General features: G+C 41.3%; 2 protein-coding genes across 5 annotated transcripts in view; one reads left to right on the top strand and one right to left on the bottom strand.

Annotated features, from left to right (window-relative positions):
• The window catches only part of LOC129814016 (5'-AMP-activated protein kinase subunit gamma-1-like), a 54,039-nt gene extending 47,176 nt beyond the window's left edge, over positions 1 to 6,863 (top strand). For 3 of the 4 annotated variants that reach the window (XM_055866746.1, XM_055866745.1, XM_055866747.1), the window contains 5 exons: positions 2,762 to 2,927; positions 3,036 to 3,073; positions 3,189 to 3,335; positions 3,792 to 3,885; positions 4,651 to 6,863. In XM_055866746.1, the coding sequence (XP_055722721.1) occupies positions 2,762 to 2,927; positions 3,036 to 3,073; positions 3,189 to 3,335; positions 3,792 to 3,885; positions 4,651 to 4,682 (477 nt within the window). In that variant the 3' untranslated portion in view covers positions 4,683 to 6,863. Of the gene's footprint in view, positions 1 to 2,761; positions 2,928 to 3,035; positions 3,074 to 3,188; positions 3,336 to 3,791; positions 3,990 to 4,650 lie in introns of all 4 variants that reach the window. The other variant, XR_008753218.1, reaches the window with a different exon arrangement.
• Positions 6,864 to 8,623: 1,760 nt separating this feature from the next.
• The window catches only part of LOC129814017 (apoptosis regulator Bcl-2-like), a 49,494-nt gene continuing 40,976 nt past the window's right edge, over positions 8,624 to 17,141 (bottom strand). The window contains exon 2 of the mRNA XM_055866748.1: positions 8,624 to 12,353. Within this exon, the coding sequence (XP_055722723.1) occupies positions 12,219 to 12,353 (135 nt within the window). The 3' untranslated portion in view covers positions 8,624 to 12,218. The remainder of the gene's footprint in view (positions 12,354 to 17,141) is intronic.

The raw sequence follows: 17,141 nt of genomic DNA, 5'->3' as shown, positions 1-17,141 counted from the left end.
GTGTCAAACGCACGCTAGTTTGTCATTTTTGTCATGTACGAACTGGTGCACTGGCGTTTCCCAGTCCTAACGCCAGGTTCGGCAATTTACCGAACATCAGCACACTTCCGCCCAGGTGGGAGGGGTGGAAATATTTGAGGCGTTTCCTTAAAAACATGATCCAAAGTGCTAAATTCAGGCAGCACTTATAGGGATAGTTAAGACCAATTAAAAGCACAGTTTTGACAGTGGAAACACAGCCTATCCAGCCGTGATGCACACTGCCCATAGGCGCATGGAACAAGATGTGATTTGGTGACTGTATACTTCCTATTTAGAAACATAAAACAGTAATGTTTTTTCCCCATTTCGTTTTATTTGACTAAAAACCAATCATAGCCTCCCCTCCAGTCAATGAAGTCTGTTTTCTTTTTGTCCTGCCCAATGTGATCAAGTAGGCTAGTCAAGAAGTGTTTGGGTCGTCATGAGACTGCTTGGAAATAAATCTTAAATCACCAAAGCTTTATTCAATATATACATTTTGAAAGGAGCAAACCAGTGAGCATATAAAGAAGCTGATTAAACAGCATGATCATTACACAGGTGGACCTTGTGCTGGGGACAATAAAAGGCCACTAAAATGTGCATATTTGTCACACAACACAATGCCACAGATTTCTCAAGTTTTGAGGGAACTGGCAATTGGCATACTGACTGCAGGAATGTCCACAAGCGCTATTGCCAGATAATTTAATGTTCATTTCTCTACCATAAGCTGCCTCCAACCTTGTTTTAGAGAATTTGGCTGTACGTCCAACCGGCCTCACAACCGCAGTCCACGTGTATGGCGTCGTGGGCGAGCGGAATGCTGATTTCAACGTTGTGAACAGAGTGCCCCATGGTAGCAGCGGGGTTATGGTATGGGCAGGCATAAGCTACGTACAATGAACACAATTGCATTTTATCATTGGCAATTTGAATGCACAAAGTTACCATGACGACATCCTGAGGCCCATTGTCGTGCCATTCATCCCCTGCCATCACCTCATGTTTCAGCATGAAAATGCATGGTCCCATGTCGCAAGGATCTGTACACAATTCCTGGAAAATGTCTAAGTTCTTCCATAGCCTGCATACTCACCAGACATGTCACCCATTCAGCATGTTTGGGATGCTCTGGATCGACATGCACGACAGCGTGTTCCAGTTCCCGCCAATATTCAGCAACTTCGCACACCATTGAAGAGGAGTGGGACAACATTCCACAGGCCACAATCAACAGCCTGATCAACTCCATGCAAAGGAGATGTCACACTGCATGAGGCAAATGGTGGTCACACCAGATACTGACTGGTTTTCTGATCCACACCCATACCCTTTTTTAAGGTGTCTGTGACCAACAGATGCATATTTGTATTCACAGTTATGTGTATTCCATAGATTAAGGCCTAATCAATTTATTTCAATTGACAGACTTCCTTATACGAACTGTAACTCAGTGAAATTGTTGCATGTCGTGTTTTTATATTTTTGTTCAGTATATATAAAATGTTATAAGTAGTATAAAGATGAGTGGACATTCTCCCTTTTATCTTTATATTGGATCTTTGTCCAGCTACTTGTGCACCAGAGGCATGGAATAGTCTACAATCCACGCTTCATCTAGATATGTTAGTGCCACTGAATGAATTTAAAATATTGATGGGAGACTCTGTTAAGGAGGAGTGTAAATGCTTTTTTTTAGGCTGGATCATGTTGTTTTGTATTGTTGTATGTTTTAATTATATTGATTGTTGCTGCCTTCTTGGTCAGGTCCCCCTAGAAAAAGAGGCTCTGGGTCTCAATGGGCTTTTCCTGGTTAAGTAAAGGTTAAATAAAAAAGTAACTGTTGAAAAGCTTGGATGTGCATAAAACCCTCCAATTATGGCGTCTAAGTGTATTTAGACATAGCCTATTTAAAACAACATAGCCTATTTCATTTTGTTTAGAATTTGATTTGAATTATTCACTCTTTTTAGGCCTTATCAATAATTCATTTAATATTGCTTATTGACTACATTTGGCATGTCCATCCTCCGCCATTAGGCAATTTACAGTAGGCCTAGCCCCTATATCAGTGCGAATGATATATGTATATATTTCCACATTGAAGCCATGCAATTACTTAGATCAATGTGGACTGCAAACAGGTTCAAGTTAACATATTTAGAATAGATGGGATAGGTCTACATGTTTGTTTGTTTGTTTGTTTGTTTCTGTAAGCTGTTTAACAAACTATAACGGACTAACATTGGAATTGGAGTTGATTCCAAGGCAATACATAAAACACCGTAAATACACAACTTTAAGCAACCACATATTTAGCCATGGAGCATGTTCAGATTTGCCAGTGAACAGCCAAGCCTTGACACACCCACAACTTGTTTATTCATTGAAACCCAGCCCTTTCGTGCCAACGCCAGCAACTGCGCCAATAATTGTGGTTGTGAAAATGGCAAAGATATTTCGGACCCACCCACTACCACCAGAAGTTAGATTGACCATTGCGTTTAGGTTTGTTAAAATCGAGCCCCATGACTAAAAATCTGACGTTACATTGGAATATTATACACACTAGGCCCTTAGAGGAAGAACACTCTCTGTCATAAAACAATACGAAGTGTTTTCACTAGACTGCTTCCCTCTAGTGGAGTTGAAGAAATCAGATAGAAATAAAAAGTGATCCTCTCTTGTGTTCCAGTCATAGATAGATAGGTTTTATATTTTAACCTATGTGTTCCAGGTGCGTGAGATGCCCAAGCCGGCTTTTATGAAGCAGACTCTAGGAGAGCTGGGCATCGGCACCTACAAGAACATAGCCTTCATCCACCCTGACACACCCATCATCAAGGCCCTGCAGATCTTCGTAGAGAGGAGGGTGTCTGCCCTGCCTGTTGTGGACGTATCTGGTATGTGTTACTGTAAAATACTTTGACAACTGTTGTTAAAATATACTTTACAGGTACATTTGACTGATTGAGACTCAGTTCAACTCTGGTTATGTTATCTCCTCACAGGGAAAGTGGTGGATATTTACTCCAAATTTGATGTCATAGTAAGTTATGATTTTCAAAATACAGCTTGGTAATCCTGTTACTTCCCCCTCAAAAATATATTGTGTGAATGTTTTCCTTCAAAAAGCCATGAGTGTCTCTGTATCATGTGTATAGAACCTGGCAGCAGAGAAGACTTATAATAACCTGGACATCACAGTGACCCAGGCTCTGAGGCATCGCTGCCAGTACTTTGAGGGGGTCATGCAATGCCACAAGCTGGATACACTGGAGACCATCGTGGACAAGATTGTCAAAGCAGAGGTGAGTTCAAACACATACATACACACATGAATTCAAAACAGCAACAACACAACAATAACACATAAACTCAACACAGACACAAAATGCTCACTGTCCCTCTGTATCACATCCGGACGTGATTGAGAGTCCCATAGGGCGGCGCACAATTCTCCCAGCGCCGTCCGGGTTTGGCCGGGGTAGGCCGTCATTGTAAATAAGAATTTGTTCTTAACTGACTTGCATAGTTAAAGGTTAAATATTATTATTTTTTCAAATAAACAATTTAGCTCCTTTTCTCTTTCAACTGTGTGTGTCTCTTTGTACGCGTGTCCCTATATATGTGTGTGTGTGTGTGTGTGTGTGTGTGTGTGTGTGTGTGTGTGTGTGTGTGTGTGTGTGTGTGTGTGTGTGTGTGTGTGTGTGTGTGTGTGTGTGTGTGTGTGTGTGTGTGTGTGTGTGTGTGTGTGTGTGTGTCAGGTCCACCGGTTGGTAGTGGTGGATGAGCGCTCGGCCATTGAGGGCATCATCTCCCTGTCTGACATCCTGCAGGCCCTGGTGCTCAGCCCAGCAGGTATAGATGCTCAGCATTCCTAACCCCCTCCTAATACTTCTCTGGGACCCTGAGCTCCCACCCTGTCCTGCCCTGCCCTGCCCTGCCTCGCCCTCCTCACACAGGTAGGACACAAACACACACTCAGGCATTTGCTGGTTGGCACCCACAAGCGGATGGCATGGGCTTGATGCCAGGCTGCCTGTGCCTTTGAGCCATCCTGTATGCCAGCTCGTGACAGTTTGGTGTGGGCTTGGCTGTGTGTCTGTGTCCTGTGTCCTGTCCTCTCGTGCTACCCTCAGATTCTAATAGAATGTCAACGTCTTACTACCATATGCTTGGTAGCCTTTCTTTGTTGTCTTGGTATTTTGTCTATCTGCTTATGGTTTTGAATAATGAAGAAGAATGATGTAAGATAAAGAATGTAGAATAATGAGTTTGCATGTTTGTTATTTGGAAGGAAATGCCTTTGCTGGTGCAGTCATAATGCATTTAGAAATTGCATTTTGAATTGGCTGGTGCATCAGTTCCCAGATTTGAAAACTGCAGTGAGCAGACTCATCAACTCAGATGTGAGCGTGAAAGAAACATGAAGCATCTTGCACAACTATCTCCCTGATGCAAATAAGCCTACTATTGTTATGTTGGACATTAACCTAGTCCTAGATCTGTCGCTATAGCCAACACCTATGGTCATTATAATGCCAGCACAAACAGATTTGGGACCAGGCTAGTGGGATGTATTCTTGTGTCCTTACCTCACATGTCTATTCTTCCCTCCCCTAGATGCCTGCAGAGAGGAGGGCCTCCTGGAGTGAGACGGGGGTCTACTGCTGGTGGAATCACAGAGGCTGTCCTAAAATATATAACTTGTATTTTACAGGTAGCTGCCAAAATAAAGGAAACGCTTGAGTAAATGAGGGATACAAAGTATATTGAAAGCAGGTGCTTCTAAACAGGTGTGGTTCCTGAGTTAATTAAGCAGTTGACATCCCATCATGCTTAGGGTCATGTATAAAAATGCACAGTTGCCCATTATTTTCTTACCATGGCTAAAATAAAAGATCTCAGTGACTTTGAAAGAGGGGTCTCAAAGGAGCACAGGGAGTTTAAATTGGGTGTGTGTCTCCAGTCACCAGATGTCAACCCAATTGAACACTAATGGGAGATTCTGGAGTGGTGCCTGAGTGTTTTCCACAACCATTAACAAAACACCAAATTATGGAATTTCTCTTGGAAAAATCCCTTCTATATAATTCCAGACACTTGAAGTGAATTGAAGCTATTCTGGCGGCTCGTGGTGGCACAATGCCCTATTAATATATTGGTGTTTCCTTTATTTTGACAGTTACCTTTAAGTCTATGGTTCTAGACATGTGGCCCAGAGCCCTTCATATTGATTCACTAGACTTTGAAACCAAAGGGCTGGGCTGGATTGGACTGCTACTGGGAGGTATATGGCTTTAATACTGGAGGACCAGCATCTCTCTGTCTGAATGGAACTGGACTTGATTCACCATGGGGCTTAGCCAGTCTGGACTGTGGTTATGTATGTATATGAGGGCTATATACGTTTTGGTGTTTGTCTCAGTATCATGCTGCTCTGTCGTGTTAACAGTGCCTAGTCACTCTGGATAGTTTCAAACCTTCAATGAACAAGTAGATTGACAGATATGGCCAAGGCATCTTACTTGATGATACGCACAAGCATGTGTCTAAGTTCCCACGGGAAATAATAACCTGTTTGTATCGGTGGAGCTGGAATGTACTGGACCACTAAAAGTGATGGTTGAGTAAATAACGTCAGTCTATATTCTATGCTGTCAAACACAGACCATTTAGAAGATAAAATTGCATTCTTCATTTTAGTATCAAAAGTGGCCATATTATAGCATGTTCTATGATAAGCCACATGTTGCTATAATGAGTTGTTGTCCACACCCCATTTAGGGGCTATATGCAGTCTCTTTGTCCAATCCTTAGTCACAGTGCCTTTTGCTTGCCCTGCCCCTGACCATGGAAGCGAATGCCATTCTCTAACCATGATACATCAAAACGAAGTGTTCTTGAAGAACAAGCAAGATCTTGTCAAATGTGTTCTCATTTAACCTGAAGGAGAAATTGCAGGTGTTCATGCTTTATCTGGTTATGAATGGAGGGGTTTTGTTTGTATATGAGTAACATGCTGTGAAGAGACAGAACAGGAAAAATGCTTTATTTTTGGATATATATATATTTTGTATTCATTCTCGATAACCCTTGGGTTGAGATTTAGAGCCATTTATTTTGCCCGCTTTATGCACTTGAGCCATGGATCACTTCCATCTATAAAGCAAAATGGTGGATTCTGAACTGCTCTTGACCAGACTCCTGTGCTGTGGCCAGAGAATACAACTCTGACAACTCATCTCTATTGTTTCACTGTAAATAAGAAAGTTTTCAGGAAAAGTGCCAGAGAACTTTATTTTTATGTAACTTTAAAGAAATCATGTAGAAATAACTGCAGTTTTAATATTGTTTTTGTAAATATATTGTGGCAATATAAGCCAATATAAATAAAGATAATTTATATTCAGAACAAGATGTACATGTGCAAGCATGAGAAACAACACTAACAGTTATGAATGTTCTTTACTTTTCTATTTTTCTGCATGCAGAAAAATAAACGATGACACAATGTATTTTTAAGTAATGTGTTTATTGAATTTAGTTTTTGGCTGTAGATTTGCACCACCATATTTAACTGTTTTGCAATCCAAATTAAAAGTGTTTGGGTAAATCAATTTGCTTATTATGATAATCCTGAATGCGGCAGGTAGCCTAGTGGTTTGAGCGTTAGGCCAGTAACCGAAAGGTTGCTAGCTTGAATCCCCGAGCTGACAAGGTAAATCTGTTGTTCTGTTCCTGATCAAGGCAGTTAACCCACTGTTCCTAGTCATTGTAAATACGAATTTGTTCTTAACTGACTTGCCTAGTTAAATAAATAAAAATGGAATTGATGTGATCTTTTTATGACTGCCATGCACATTATATTTTACCTTCATACAGTATAACACATTTTTATGCACTACTCTAATAGACCTTATTTGACAGACATGTCTGAACACTGCCACCTACTAGTGAAGAGCTGCACTGCAGGCATATCCACAGCTATTCTAAGATTGACCATCACGTGGAGTCCTGAGAGTACTCGAATTTAGATAGCAGGTTAAGTCAATTTAGTCTGAGGCTCAGAGCATACCAACAGAAGTTTCTCCCTTCTCTTTTGAAGTTCCATGCTAGAAACTATTGGAGTGCTCCTATGACATTGAAATTGTTTACACATTAGGGAGTTGCTTCTATAATTAGAATATTTCAAGGAAATAAAATGTCATCAAGCCACACACATACCAACAAACATCTCCCTCCAAAGCTGTTCTACATCAGCTTTCAAGTAAAGGGTAGAGTTCCTCGGAAAACACTATTGACCTTCCCAAGGATTTCTGAACACCAGCCACAAGGTGACAGTCTAATACAAGTAGTATTTGTCACTAACCACCATGTGATTGTATGATATATAGACAGACTGTGAAGGTTAGCAGAATGTCATTTCATAGCACTCATATGACACCAGATATTCTGCTCCAAATTCACCAACAAAATAATATTTATTTATAGGCATGATATATTCCATATATTCACAGGGAAGATAAACAAGCAGGAGGCTGTCAGTCTGTATGTGGGGTAGGAATGGCACTGTAATCTCAATGGATCTGGATCTACTGCAAAGGTAAAAACTAGTATTTTTCTTGATACTGGTCTTGGATCAGCAGTGAGGATGAAATCTCCCAACACCTTGTAGCCCTAAAGCAGGAAGGCTTATTGGCTTGCTGGCCTGTGTCTGATCTGACTGCTTATCTCTCTCACACACACACAAAAACACACACAAAAACACACACTGGACGTTCCCTTGAAAGTGTAAGGGTGATTTAAAATTCTCCTTCTTCGAAGCTTGTCATGTATTTTATATGCATGGAGAGAAGGGCTTGAGAGGGGCTCAAACTCAAATGAACTTCACTCTGTTCCTCTCCTCAGGCATATCTCTCATTCTCTCTCCCTCTCTCTTTCTCTCTCTAGCATTAGTTTTACTGCATCATGCTGTTCACTAATTCTGTGAAGCAGCACACGTCCCTGGCCTTTGAAGACAAGTGTGATATGAATGAGGAGGAAAGAGTGTAAAATCCAGACCTTGGGGCATTTGGTTTTTACACGTTGCATTTATCTGCAGTCGGAGAGGGCTGAGAAACTGCGTTTCAGGGGGGGCTTTGATGTCTTGTGGGGTGCAGCTGCTTTTCCTCTACAGAGCTCATTAGAATAGGAGGCTGTGGGTCTCATACAGCCATGTCAAGCCAGCCACCCGTATGGACTGACTAGACTGCAGCACACAGCCACACAGATGAGGAAAAGCACTATGATCACACTTCTCATAAAGGTCTCTCACTCTTTCTCTTTCCCTTCCACTCCCTCCTCTCTCTCTTTTTCCCTCCCAATCCCTCTCTCTGTCATTCTCTCTATGTAGTAGTGCACAGACAGGGTGGATGCCATATTTGAGATCAATATTGGTGTCCATTATTTTTCCATAAACACAATATAACACAACACAATCTTAAATATTAAGGATTTTCTTTTGAGCAGAACATACATGCTGTATATTTATCACCACCCAAAACAATACCAAACCACATGCCAAAAACACACATGACAAACTGCAAACTCATACTGCAGGAAAGATGTGGTTTATTGGGAACAGCATGATCCCATCTAGCTTATTGTGATACATACATAGCATAAACAATGGTAACACATTTGATTTGACCTCTTAAGTGCCACAGGTTGAGGATTATATTTACAACACTATAACCATGGTGTGATGTAGGCTACATTAATTTAAACAGAATCACAGAAGGGAATATGAGAATGACTTTATACTTCAAATGATTGCTCCTCACATACAAACCTTTACACATGTTATTTATGAACAAGTCAGTTAGTGACTTATTATCTTATTATACTCCTACTATACTCCTTATTATTAAACTCCTGAAAAAAAATGTCATACTAATTTCTGTTTTCATATGTACATATCACTGGAGGGTTTATGATGAGTAGGGCGATTCACCTCTGGTATAATAGAGAAAGAAGGGTGCCCTTGGTTATGATGATAGAATGTAGCAGGTCAAAAGCACAAGATGTGGAGACTTGTCTGTCACTACATAAGCTTGAGAAGGAATTCATTACTATGTTAACAATTACCACACATACATGTTCCTCAATAAAGCAGCGGTTAACACATGTCCACTTGGATGCATTCGGGTTCTACGGTATCTACTGAAATGTTATGAACACCAAGCAGGCTAATATTTACTGTCTCCCAAATAGCACCCTATTCCTGACATAGTGCACTACTTACTATGGAGCCCTTTGGTCCCTGGTCAAAAGTAGTGCACTATAAAGGGAATAGGTTGCCAGACAAACCCTTCCTGCAAAATCTCACTCCGACAATATTTAAAAGAAGTGAAAGTGAATTGGCATGTGTTTATCTCTTCATGCTACATCTTACTAACACAATGTTACTTACAGGTTCACTTTGGTTTACAGCTTTCTATAACAATATACTGTATCTGTGTGGCAGTTTGAAGCTGTGAGTTAAGTTAAATCAGGACTATACAGTACAGCAGTGTTAAACCAATATTAACACATTAACATGTCTTACACAGAAATGTTACTCTACTGTTGATACAATAGCAGCCCCAAATAGTGTATTGTTACAGTGTGGTTCCATTAATAAAACGAAAGATACAATTTCTCAAGACATTTGAGTGTCTCCATGATCTTAACTTTTCATCTCATCTATGATTTAAATATCTGTGTTCTGGTACCTCTCAATAAATAAAAATCATAAGTTGGTATGTGTAACATCTAACATAAATATGGGTATACATAGTGAATACTCATTCTATGAAAACTTCAGACGACATATGTTTTGCGTTGATAAAAGAAGACTGAAACAAAGAGAGATTTTTGCTGAGAGAAATCATTGCGATGAGTTAACAACATGCTCTCTACACATGCTTATCTACATACACGTGTGTGTGTGTGTGTGTGTGTGTGTGTGTGTGTGTGTGTGTGTGTGTGTGTGTGTGTGTGAAAGAGAGAGCAAAATAGTAAATATTATGGATAGTAAGCCTTTCCAAGAAGGTTATGTCATCTCCAACACTAGACAACACCTAACGTATTCTGGGAAATGATTGTTTACTCTAAAAAGATGTTGTGATCTGTGCCATTGCAGCGACAGACTCGCAGCAAGGGGGTTCAAATATATCAGTTACTGGGAATACAATGGACACCACTTCAAAACAGTAGAGAGTCTTTGTGTCCAATAGGGATTTTTCTTGTTGGGTATTCTATGTTGTAGTCTGCTACGGTTTGAGAAACTGAGAGAGGTGCACATTGGGAGGTCCTCCTAAATGTGGAATCAACCATTAGCGTAGGCCGTGGGGGGGTATGTGGGGCCTCTTTGTCCCCTAGATCAGAGCCCAGCAGCAGCTGGAGGACATGTTCTGGGAGATTTGGCAGTTTGGTTCAGTCCCCTTTCAGCGGTGGCTTGACTTGGGTGGGTGAGACCTTGATTTCTGGTCAGACATATGGGCAGAAGGGGAGACAGACACCAAGAGAGAGAGAGATTGAGAAAGGGAGAAAGAGAGCGAGAGATAGAGTAATAAAAAGAGGCTGTGAGAGTACAAGAAATGCATTTCAGAGACATCTGACGGGGAGGGAGTGACGTGAGGCCAAACAGAACCATGCCAGGCCATTCAGGGACACAGTTCTTCCTCCAAGTAAGACATCTTAGAACAGGCTGTAGAGGCGCCTCAAGCATCTGGAGAGGGAGGCTCACTGTCACTGAACCTTTGGAATGAATCCACATCTTCAGTTTGACCCCAACACCTTTATCTCTTTTTGTCTGTATCCACATTTCTGCTCATTCTATGACTTCGCTCCCTCTTTTTGTCTCTCACACATTCTCTTTCTGTGTATCTACCTCTATCCCTCGATCCCGACTAAGCCAGAAACCCAGCTAGGTGGAATAATATTTTTCACTTTCTGTCAGTAACATCTGATCAAACAGGGGTTTCGGCTGCCAAAAGCTCTAACTAACCTGCTATTCACGCCTTCAATACCTCCCTCTATCCTCTCTTCAATACCTCCCTCTATTCTCTCTTCGTTACCTCCCTCTATCCTCTCTTCAACACCTCCCTCTATTCTCTCTTCAATACCTCCCTCTATCCTCTCTTCAATACCTCCCTCTATTCTCTCTTCAATACCTCCCTCTATTCTCTCTTCAATACCTCCCTCTATCCTCTCTTTAATACCTCCCTCTATTCTCTCTTCAATACCTCCCTCTATCCTCTCTTCAATACCTCCCTCTATCCTCTCTTTAATACCTCCCTCAATCTTTCTCTTATTACATTTCATATGGGTCAAATGCAAAAAAAGTGACTACTGCATTGTCCAACAGATCTCTCTAAGATCACTGCAGAGCAAGTTGCGTCTGTGGCGCCTAGAAGACGTGTTGTCAGAGCTGGTGTGTGTAACTAATGGTTCTGTGTTCAGAGTTGTCATGCTCCTGGTATCCTGGTATATTGCAGTGTAGAAGCGGTGGGTGGACAGACACACCGTGCTGGTTAGTAGCGAGCTCCTTCCATTATACATTCAGAGCAGCTGTTGTGTGGAGGAAGTCCTTTGAAGGCGGGTTGAAGGGAGTCCCCATAGCGGAACCTTTTGAAAAAAAATGTGGGGTTCCATGTAGAATTCTTTCCACTGAGGGTTCTACATGGAACACCAAACGGTTCTACCTGAAACCAAAAAGGGTTCTCCTATGGGGACAGTCGAGTAACCATTTTGGAACCCTTTTTCTAAGAGTGTCTATGCTTTCTTTTGCCTCACCGACACATGCTACACAAGTCTACACGAGCACACAAAGGTTTCATGCTACAACTAGTACTCAAGCAGGCAGAACAAAAACGACACCAACCCTCCCTTCCTCTCGTCTCTTTTCAAGCCAAACTTTTTGTGATTACAGTTAAATGGCACAACTTTCATGACATATTTTCGTCTGTGTGGGCAGTGACTCCGTTTCCTGCTGTTGTTTGATTTGTGTCTGTTTTTTAAGTGAGGAAGAGGGATGTTTTTTCGAGAACAGGGAGAGAAGCTTTGAAGACAGGCAGGTTGGGGATCTTGGAGAGGGCCTTTGAAAAGAGAAAGGAGTGAGAGCGGGAGGGAGGACAAAAAGAAAGAGAGAGGGGGGGGGGACTCCTTCACTTCTGTGTAAGGTAAGCTCCGATGGTAAGGCTTGCGGCCCCCAGTGCAGCCAGGCCAAAGACAGTCTTGATGGACGGCCACGAACAGGACACGGAGTCCCTCTGTCTGTCATAGAGCTCAACAAAGGCCTCCTGAAAGATAGACAGTGAGAGAGGCAGAGTTAAAGAGACTGAACAGGATCTTAAGCACTTAGAAATTTGTAACATATTGTACGAATTTGAATTCGTAACATATCATACGAATTGCAGGAAACATTCTAAAAAATGTGTAAGACGTAACATATCATAAAAAATGAATGCCATTGTACACAATTGTGCACAAAATTCGGGGACCTGTTTTGTCTTGTGAGAACAACTTTCAAAACTACTGGCTGACATTATACAAAACCTTTATAATGCATCTTTAATACAAGCAGTGTGTGTATTCCCGTGTTCAAAGCTTGCTGGGGGGTCTCCTTTGGAAGTGCCTGCAGATCTAAATGCCCTTGGCCACCATCCAAATGCTGTGTTATTACATGCATGCAGGAAGCCGGATCCATTTCAAACCAGCGCCCCTCACACCCCTTGTGCCTACCCCTTCATAAACACCACACACACATGAAAGAACGCACACACACACACACACAAACCCTGGGATACTCATGGAAACAACCCAAGACAAACACTCCACATGAAAACCTACACTCTCAAACCCATGTCATGTGATACACTACTTCCTATTGATGTATTGATGGGAGCTACAGTATACTGTATGTCAGGGATCACGAACTAGATTCAGCCGCAGGCCGATTTTTTCTTGAGTGGAAGGTCGGGGGGCCAGAACATGATTACAAATGATTTCTAGATTGCAAAGAGACCACAAGAAGCCCAAACAGATATAATGTTTGACTCAAACATAATAATTTCAAATCTTGCTTACATTTGTGTACGATCACATGTCTCTCTATTATGTGTTGGAATACTTGCGAACAGATTTCTTAAATTAAAATAAATTGGAGCTGATTTCCTGGTGTTTTTACAGTCTTTTATGTCCAACAATTTATTGAAAAAAAATATTTTTTTATGCTCAGAAAACCTCGGGGGCCAAATAAAACCACCCGCGGGCCAAATTCGGCCCGCAAGCCACCAGTTGGTGTCATTAATATATTATTGGCAAACACCATATAGCAGCTGTGATTCTCCATATACAGTGAGCGCCAAATGTATTGGGACAGTAACAAATGTTTTGTTGTTTTGGCTCTATACTCCAGCACTTTGGATTTTAAATGATACAATGACTACGAGGTTAATGCAGACTGTCAGCTTTATTTTGAGGGTATTTTCAATCATATCGGGTGAACGGTTTTGAAATTACTGCACTTTTTGTACATAGTCCCCCCATTTTAGGGGACCGAAAGTATTAATACAAATTCACTTGTAAGTGTATTAAAGTACAGTAGTCAAAAGTGTAGTATTTGGGCCCATATTCCTAGCATGGAATGATTACATCAAGCTTGTGTCTCTACAAACTTGTTGGATGCATTTGCAGTTTGTTGTGCCTCTGTAACTTTTCTCACTTATCATTATTCACGATTCATTCAGGATTATCCATAATCATGGTAGCATCCCACATTAATGTTGAAGTGTTTAGAAACATATTCTATTCTTATTTACAATAAAAGTGACTCCAAAATGACACAATACATTATTTACCATTCATTTCTATTGTGCACAAAATAATCTGAAACACATCCAAAACAAACTGCAAAGTCACAAGCTTGATGTAATCATCGTGTGCTGGGAATATGGGAACAAATATAAAACTTTTGACTACTTTAATGCACATATAAGTGAATTTGTCCCAATACTTTTGGTCCCCTAAAATGGGGGGACTATGTACAGAAAGTGTTCACCCGATACGGATGAAAATACCCTAAAATGAAAGCTGACAGTCTGCACTTTGACCTCATAGTCATTGTATCATTTCAACACGCGTCACTGTCTAAATACTTTAGGAGCTCACTGTAGATGCTTCATGGTCCTACAACAGTCTGTTAAAGGTGCAACTGCTTCTCCATAATCTCAGTGAAGACAGCCTGTTATAAAACGATCACATATTGTATGTCCTTTTCATGTACAGTGGGATATTCACCCTGGCTTAATGTATTTATGACCCATTTGTTGTATGAGGAAATCAAGACGTCCGTTTATAAGCCTTCAGGCCTTGACAGTGGAAACAGCTGTACAGGAAGCTACAGTACAAAGATCCCCCCCCTGAAAACCCCATAAATGGTTGCTGTTGATTGTTCTGTATCAAACTGGTCAATGTGGGAAGGAGTGCACCATTGGCTATAAGAGGGGTGTGAGGGTTGAGGGATCAGCACACATGATTGTGTAGCCTTTTCCTCGGAGCTGAAGGAGGCCCCGTTGCTCAAACCCCTCCCCTACAGTAAATCCCTAACCCTAGACTGGTAATACATTGTCGTTACAGCAGTAGCACTAACCCTAACTGTCTCAACACTGACAATCATATAAGATAATAAACAATTCATTTGAGATGCAATGAATTATAGGTACAAAACACATCCCCATCACCTCAGTAGTGGAGTACAGTTATGACTGGTAACCTGATTATGGGTGAACTCAATTCAATTCAATTCTACTTTATTAGTACCCTGAAGACCAAGTCTACTTCAGCCTGTCTTGATTAGATCAAGGCTACATTTACCTACATTAATTATGTTATGCACTATTTGTAAACCAACACAAATATATGTTTGTTTTAAATTTGCCCTTGAGAGAGAAACTGGGGCATCTTCTTTGAAGAGTCACACTGTTAGCAAATATTTCCAGTAAAGCAACGCAAAGCCTCACAGGATGACTAAAATAGGCAATCTGTTTCAAATGGCTACAGAAAAGTATTTCCTGACTCCCTCCTCTCCCTCTCCTTTCCTGTAGCGTTCCTGGGGCCAGAGGCCATTGACACAGTCAGGAGAAAGATCAGATCAGCAGTTTCTTCACTTTCGGCCCTCTGGTATCGAAACAAACAACCATTCCTAGTCAGACACCATTCACTTAACCAACAGACATTTATCCTATTGTTAGCATTGTTATAATTCGTTTTTTTGTTGTTGCTGAAATTAGTTTAATAGAAAAATATAGAATTTAATGCAAAAATGACCATTTGAAAAGGCATGTACTGTAGGTCATTCAACACACTGAAAATGCTCCCTCTCCCCTCCCTGATAATACACACCCACCAACACACACCCTTCCATCCCTCTCCCTTCATCCTATAAGGCCGTTTTCAGGTATTAATTAGTGTGCGGGTACCTCAGTCAGACCTCCTACTGTGAGGAATGTGTTCACAGTAAGGCTCCTCTGGCAAAAACACAGGTTGCCTGATACCCCCCCCCCCCCCCCCCACCCCCACCCACCAAAGGAAAAACAGTTTGCTGAGACAACTACACAGACCTGCTACTGGATGCTTCTACCAGCTGGTGCACCTTACTGACCATAGTGTGATACAGCTACAGTAGGTACATGATTCAATGCCAGAGAGTTCAGGCAAAGAGACAATGTGCATCATGTTTGAGCAACCAAAAATGCAATGTCAATGGGATTGTGCAGCCAGTCAAAATAATTAAAGTGGAACTAACAGCATTTTCGCAACATTAAATCTTATTCAAATATGTTCTTATAAACTCCCAGGAAGAATATGATACATTTTGAAAAATGTTCTGACAAGCCAGTACTTAGATATGGTCATTTTCACAAATTCTTAGAATGTTTGGGAATGACGTGTACTAAGGCATTTGTTGAAATTCTACAGCAATATAGAGTGGGAAAGCGGTCATGCGTTTGAACAATTCATTGACACTGCAGTAAATAAAACGTAATAAAAACATCCGTCTCGTCCAGGACCGGTGTCTACGCAGACCGGTGCACCATAGCCAATCAGAGCTACAGAAGTCCTTTGCAAACAAGCCATTTGCCACACAGGCCTGCCATCATTCACTTTCAACTGGACTGTGTGTTTACAGGCAGTAGGACCTGCCATCATTCACTTTCAACTGGACTGTGTGTTTACAGGCAGTAGGACCTGCCATCATTCACTTTCAACTGGACTGTGTGTTTACAGGCAGTAGGACCTGCCATCATTCACTTTCAACTGGACTGTGTGTTTACAGGCAGTAGGACCTGCCATCATTCACTTTCAACTGGACTGTGTGTTTACAGGCAGTAGGACCTGCCATCATTCACTTTCAACTGGACTGTGTGTTTACAGGCAGTAGGACCTGCCATCATTCACTTTCAACTGGACTGTGTGTTTACAGGCAGTAGGACCTGCCATCATTCACTTTCAACTGGACTGTGTGTTTACAGGCAGTAGGACCTGCCATCATTCACTTTCAACTGGACTGTGTGTTTACAGGCAGTAGGACCTGCCATCATTCACTTTCAACTGGACTGTGTGGCGCAACAGCACAACTTTAGAACATTAGAACGCATTCGCCATAAGCCACAAAATACACCTGAATGGATTTCTGCAAATACAGTGCATTCAGAAAGTACTCAGGCCCCTTCCCTTTTTCCACATTTTGTTACGTTACAGCCTTATTCTAAAATCGGGTTAAATAAATAAAAATCCTCATCAATCTCCACACAATACCCCATAATGACAAAGTGAAAACAGGTTTTTCGAAATGTTTGCAAATGTGTTAAAAATACCAAACAGTAATACCTTATTTACATAAGTATTCAGACCCTTTGTTATGAGACTCGCAATTGAGCTCAGGTGCATCCTGTTTCCACTGATCATCCTTGAGATGTTTCTACAACTTGGTTGTCCACCTGTGGTAAATTCAATTGATTGGACATGATTTGGAAAGGCACACACCTGTGTATATAAGGTCCCACAGTTGACAGTGCATGTCAGAG

The sequence above is a fragment of the Salvelinus fontinalis genome, chromosome 17 (genome assembly GCF_029448725.1).
Source record: "Salvelinus fontinalis isolate EN_2023a chromosome 17, ASM2944872v1, whole genome shotgun sequence".
Lineage (NCBI taxonomy): Eukaryota > Metazoa > Chordata > Actinopteri > Salmoniformes > Salmonidae > Salvelinus > Salvelinus fontinalis.
The sequence above is the reverse complement of the archived record's forward strand: the minus strand, read 5'-3'. Positions and strand labels throughout refer to the sequence as shown.